Genomic DNA, 6,149 nt, shown 5'->3' on the forward strand with positions numbered 1-6,149 from the left:
AAGTGGTTGACTCCAAAATCTTTGGTGTAAGGAAGAAAAAAAAATTACCACCAGAATTGTCACCATGGACTTTTAAAGAGAACAAACTTTAAGCTTCTCAGGGAGCAAATTAGCAGTGTCCCCATGAATTCTGCTTTCCAGCATCCAGGGGCTCACAAGAGCTTGTCATTTCTCAAGAAAAACCTTTTGAAGCCTAGGAGCAGGCAATCCCACTGAGCCACATGCTGAGCAAGTGGCCTGGCTGAAGAGGGAACACCTGGAACTGGGGCAGAAAGAGAAAGCGGAAGCAAGGTCTGGTTTCAAAGGGAGAGTACAGAGCTGCAGTTCGCATCTGCAGGGAGAAAACAAGAAAAACCAAAGCTGTACTTGAGTTCACATTGAGCAGTGCAGTATGAGACAACAAAAAGGCTTCTTCAAGTTTGTCAACAGCAAGAGGTGGTCAAAAGAAAACACAGGACTGATACTTGGAGTGAAAGGTCACCTCACAAGTGAAGAGGAAGTGGTAGAGACATCTAATTCCTTTCCTGCCTCAGTATTTAACAGTAGCAAGAGATCTTGGTTTGCCTGGACCTGAGCTGGAGGACCATGACTGGGGAAGAAACAACTTTCAATTTGCAGATATTACAATTGTAGGGATCCAGCTGTACCAGCTGAATGGGCCCTGGTGGGACTCACTTCATAGTACTGAGGGAGTCAGCAGATGTTACAGCTGGATCCCTCCCAATAGCTCACCAAATGTCTTGGCAGTCTGGGGAGGTCCCTTTGAAGGTGGCCAAAATCACACCCATCCACCAGCAGGTCATAAAGGAAGAGCCAGGACACTACAGACCTGCCAGTCCAACCTCAGTCCCTGGGCAAGTGATGGAGAAGTTTGTCCTGGGGGATATGGAAAGGCATCTATAAAGCCATTACCAGCCACAGTCGACATGGGCACACAAAGGGAAAGTCCTGCCTCAGTAATTTGATCTCCTCTGATAAGGTCACCTGCTTGGTGAATGAAGGGAAGGCAGCAGATTTCACTGTTTTAGATTTTGGTGAGGCCTTTGATACAGTTCTTTATGGCAGCCTTCTAGACAGATTGTTTTACTGTGAGATAAACAAGATCACACTATGCTGGGTGATGGACTGGCTCAATAGAAGAGCTCAAGGGGCAAACGGGGCTACATCTGGCTGTGTACAGTTACCAGTGGTGTTCTATGGGGCTCGACTCCAGGGTCAGTCCTGTCCAACATTTCTATCAACCAACTGGACACAGACATTCATCCTCTGCAAGTCTGAGAATGACACTGATCTAGGAGGCGCTGCTGATTCCCTGTTGGGATGAGAGGCCTTGCAGGGGGTCTCAACTGATGGGAGTACTGAGAAATCAGCAGCAGCATGAAGTTCAGCCAAGAGAAATGCTGGGCTCTGCGGCAGGGATGGAGCAGTGCCGGACTCCAGCCAGCAGCTGGAGCAACTCAGTGGGAAGGGACTGGGGGCACTGGTGGCAGCAGACTCAGCAAGGGCCAGCAGTGTGCCCTGGCAGCCAAGAGGCAAACCACATTTTGGGGTGTATTACACAAAGCATGACAAACAGGTCAAAAACATGAAGCATGAGAGGCTGCAACATGCTGTCAAACGCTAATTAACCATTTCTACTTTGATGAAAATGAAATGAGGAAAGTGATTTTGCACATTACAGCATTGTGAAAGACAGAACTGTTTTTCTTTTATTGTCTCAAAGTTTGCTTTCGTGAGGCCTTTCTGATGATAAGACTCTGACAGGCAACTGCTAACTATCCAGGAGGGTGAATGGTGGGTGTTATCGTGCCATCCCTGCTTAGGACTGCAAAGATAAGCAGGAACAAGACAAGCAGTCTTTTCCAGGGGTGCTGCTGGGAGGAGCAGACCCCTGCAGAAGGTGGTAAATCTTGTGTCTGGCAACAGAGACCTCCAACCCTTGCTGGCTTATCTGTGGGACAGGAATGTCAGAAAAGTTAGTTTTAAATCATTTTACAAAGAAAAACCCCCACCGAAATGGGGGATAAAAGGCCCTCGCTAAACTGGGGACTTTGGAGACAAACTCCCAAAGACACCTTTGACGGAGAATTCCCTAAGGGGGAAACTTCGTCGGAAGAATCCCCGGGACCGGCTTGCTGCGGAGCTCCCTGGCTGTCTCCCATCCCCTGCGGCGATTAGACGAGTTCCTGAGATCGTCGGACCTACTGTGTACCTCGCTGGACCCACGGTGGTGACTATATCTCTTTTGCTATCTGCAAAGACTCCTTGCTTATATTTCCTACTTTCTCTATCGCCTACCTTCCCTTCCCCATCTCCCTAAAAACGGCTAGGACGTTAATAAACTGGTTGGACCAACATTTGAACCGTTGCTTCTTAATCTCACGCCGGGTATACACATATCAAAGAACCTTGCCTCCCTCCTACAAATTGGAGCGAGACATTTTTATTGGCGTAGTCGGCAGGATGCCCGCCGTGAGAGTGTTGTCCTTCCAAAAACTCCAAAATTTTTCTGTATGTACCTCCTGGTTTTGCAAGGAGCGACAATTTTGTTAACTTAAATGTGATCACCTCTCCAGGAAGACCGCTCCATATTCTGAAACTTTACTGCTTATGTGTTTACCTCTCGGGGACGTATGAATTAATTTTGACTATTTACTTTTGTTTTATACGTGTTTGCCTCCTCGGGAAGACTATTTCGCATTTTTGTGGTTTAAGTATCTAGTAACGTATTTTGGAATTTGAAAGTTTTGTGTGTGCACCTCTTGGGGAAGTGAGGAAGTAATTTTTTGACGTTTGTGCCTCTCCAAGAAGTTTATTCCTTTCTGAGAAACCTAGAAGTGTTTTGTAACTTGTGTGGCTTTAAGCTTGAAGTTTTTCTGGCCTGACAGGGTAGCCAGGAGCGATTTAGGCGTTTACACTTTCTTTGTAAGTGTTGATTGGGCTTCTTTGTCTTTTGTGAAAAGGAGGAATGATTGTAGCATTTGCATTTGTTTGATAGGTACCTGCCTCCCTAGGGAGGGGTAAGGAGTTAAGTGTACCATTTCTTCCCTTAGTGTAGATCTTTTAGGGTATTGAGAAATGAGTGAAAGTATTGCCACTACGAAAAGTGAAAATGTGCTATTTGACCTTTTAGAAAAGCATGGTGCTCGGCCCTCTTTATCAGGGGTGGATTGGGCACGACAAAACTGGCATAACTTGCAGAGTGTTTCCGACCGCATTCGCGTTTTACAATATGAGGCTCATACTCGAGCCGGGAAAGGAAAATCGTTTATTTGTGCGGTACTCGGTGCTGCTTTAAAAGCTGCCGTGGAGTTCCGAGATGAAAAGCATTCGGCAGAAACCCAAACCATACAAGCATTACAGGAATCAGTTAAAGTAATGCAAGAATTGGTAAAAACTCTGCAGAATCAAATAGTGAACCTTGAGGAACAATTACAAAGAGAGCAACATAATACAGTCTTGTTGCAAATGGCTTTTAAGGAACTATTAACATATAAGAATACTAGCAATACTGCTGTCCATAATTTGCCTCAAGAGAAAACTTTTCCTCAGAAGGAACTACAAGGAATAAAGGAAGGGCTTGGCAAATTAGAGGACTCGCCAGCCCAGTTGCGTCCTTTGATAAAAACTGAATATACATTTGATAACAGTGAGGATCTGGACCCTCAAATGAATGTTAAAGAAATTCCCTTCTCTGCCACTGAATTGGCAAAACTGAAAAAGGATTTTAGCCGCTCTCCAAAGGAATCAGAGACGGAATATGTGTGGAGGGTTAGTCTCACTGGTGGAGACCAAATACTGTTAACTGAAAAGGAAGCTGAAGGTTATTGGGGGCCTGGAGTATTTTTAACTACTGGTAACAACCGTGCTCCTTGGTCCCTAACGCAGAGGGCTGCCTATTGGGCAGGTGGTCTTAACCCTTTAGAAAGGGGAGACCCGCTTGCTATTAATGGGACAGTTGATCAATTGGTTGAAAGTGTTCAAAAAGCTGCTTGTCTGCAAATGATGTATGATAGAAAACTGCAGCCACATCATGAATCACCTATGATGATGCCTGTTGATCCTGAATGGATGACTCCTTTAATCAGGGGGCTTCCAGAATCACTGAAACCTATAGGCATACAACTGCAAGGAAAGGTACAGGCTGTGCCTCAGGGAGAAAGAACCCGGGCAGCATTAGGAGTTGTAACCTCTAACCATTTGCAGTCGGGATATAAAGTATGGACATGGGGGGAGGTTGCCCAAGAGTTGATTAATTATGAAAGGAAATATGGGCCTGTGGCTTCTTCCAGTATATCTGAACCAGAGGAAGTAAGGCTCGCAGCAACCACCCTTGCTCCTAGACCACCTAGTCCAAAGCTCAGTGGAACTGTAAGGGTCTCACTGCCAGTAAGAACGGGTAGGCGAAATATTGATCATAAACGTAATCGTCTCTGGACATTGGGCTGGCAAAAGGGTGTTCCACGAGATTTGATGAATGGATTACCCACAGTCAGGTTAGAGAAATTAGTTAACTTGTGGCCAGAACAAAAGCTCAAGGAAAGCTGATGCTTTCACCCCCTCCCCCAGATGAGTGGGAGGTGGGGGGGGGGGAAGGCAGTGAAGGGTGGATGTTTATTAGAAAGCTCACAACAAAAGGAGATCCTCGATTTAACACCTTCTGTCCCAAGGCTTCCCCACTCCTGCCAATTGCCCCTGTGAGTCACAATCCAGTTGTTGATAAGCTAGGCAAACAATTATCTCCCTGGCCAGCCTGTGTCCACTGACTCAGCTAACATGAGGCGTTTCCCTAACCTTAATGAAATCCCTTAACAAATATCCTTAGAAGGCTAAGGACACCCCGAAAAAGGAATGTAAAATATACTCCTCGATGGATTGTTCTCTCATTTTTTAATTGTATTAACAAAGCCCCAAAAGGGCAAGTTGTTGTTTTGTTTTATTTTACAGAAGATCCCCGTTGGACCTTCACTGAACAGAATGACTGATAGCTGACTTTAACCATTTGTGTTTTGTGACAGAAAAATTGAAGATGTGATTGTGCTAGAATTCTGAATTTACCTCTCTTATTACATATTTTGGTTGCAATAGTATTATGCTTTTGTTTGTTGTTGTGGATTGTGATTGCTATCAGTCCTTGGATCTGTTAAAACTTCACAATTTGGTTCATAGTTTCTTTTTCAGGTCATTCTGGATTTCTGGTACTTTCTGCACAGTGATAACCGTTCCTTCTGATCCCTTCCTTTACCCCTTTTTGTCAAACTGATTGTGGTTTGCATGTAACTCCTCCATAGTGTTTCCAAATTCCTAACAAATTGGGAAATGAGCCAAGGGACCTATCTAATATCTGTTAGATGTGGTAAAAAATGAAATCTATTTTAAAACCCTTTGCACTGATGTTTTTCAGTGTCACATCAGTCAAGGAGTTCCATACAAAACATGGTTGTTGGAAAATGTCTAAGTTTTGATAAGAGATGTGTATGTTTCTGGGATTATCCCTCTTATGGTTTATATGTGGGGTATCCCACACACTGTTCTGTGAAAAGTTCGGTAAACTATAACAGTACTCTAACTTGCCAAACTAGTATTTATATCTCTCAGTAATTGAACTGCTTTGGAAATGCTCAAGTGGACAGCAGCTGACACAAATACCCCTATTTATTTGTTTTACTTGTTTATTTGATACTATTGGTTATTGTCACTGTCTTTGTGATTTTTAAATGTTTATGGTATATGTAAGTATGGATTGCTAAAGGAAAGTTATATGGTACTAAGGGTGTTGTGAAAACTGAAGGACTGTGTTGTTTGATCTGTGGGTTCTGAAGGGAATGGGACAAACTGCTTTGATGGTATAAGAACTGTTAATGATACAGAAGTATAATTGAGGGTATGTGGATGGAGCTTGGAAATTGTATAGAAAGAGGGATTGTAATGAAAGAATTGGGAAGAATAATAGCAGCTGCACTAGAGCAGGACCTGAAGATCCCAGGATGAGTTTTGCCCCCAGTGGACTGAATGCAACATGCACATAGCAGTGTAAAGATGTTTGTTTTCTGGTAGATACGGGTGCATCTCACTCTGTACTGCATCAAGAATTACTACCCTTAGATGATTTTTGTAACAATAGTAGGAGTAGGTCAACAAGAAAAAGT

At 43.8% G+C, this 6,149-nt stretch overlaps 1 protein-coding gene across 1 annotated transcript; it reads left to right on the plus strand.

The window, feature by feature from the left end:
* Nucleotides 1–3,023: 3,023 nt before the first annotated feature.
* LOC146754723 (uncharacterized) lies at nt 3,024–5,790 on the plus strand. Its single transcript, XM_085527750.1, has one exon. The coding sequence runs from the start codon at nt 3,079–3,081 to the stop codon at nt 4,546–4,548; it is 1,470 nt and encodes a 489-aa protein (XP_085383876.1). The 5' UTR covers nt 3,024–3,078; the 3' UTR covers nt 4,549–5,790.
* The last annotated feature ends 359 nt before the right edge of the window (nt 5,791–6,149 follow it).

This window comes from Coturnix japonica, chromosome W (genome assembly GCF_054131305.1).
Source record: "Coturnix japonica strain WE chromosome W, WE-NBRP24, whole genome shotgun sequence".
Taxonomy (NCBI): Eukaryota; Metazoa; Chordata; class Aves; order Galliformes; family Phasianidae; genus Coturnix; species Coturnix japonica.

Coding starts and splice junctions, on each gene's coding strand:
- LOC146754723 (XM_085527750.1), top strand. CDS start 3,079: ATGAGTGAAAGTATTGCCACTACGAAAAGTGAAAATGTGCTATTTGAC.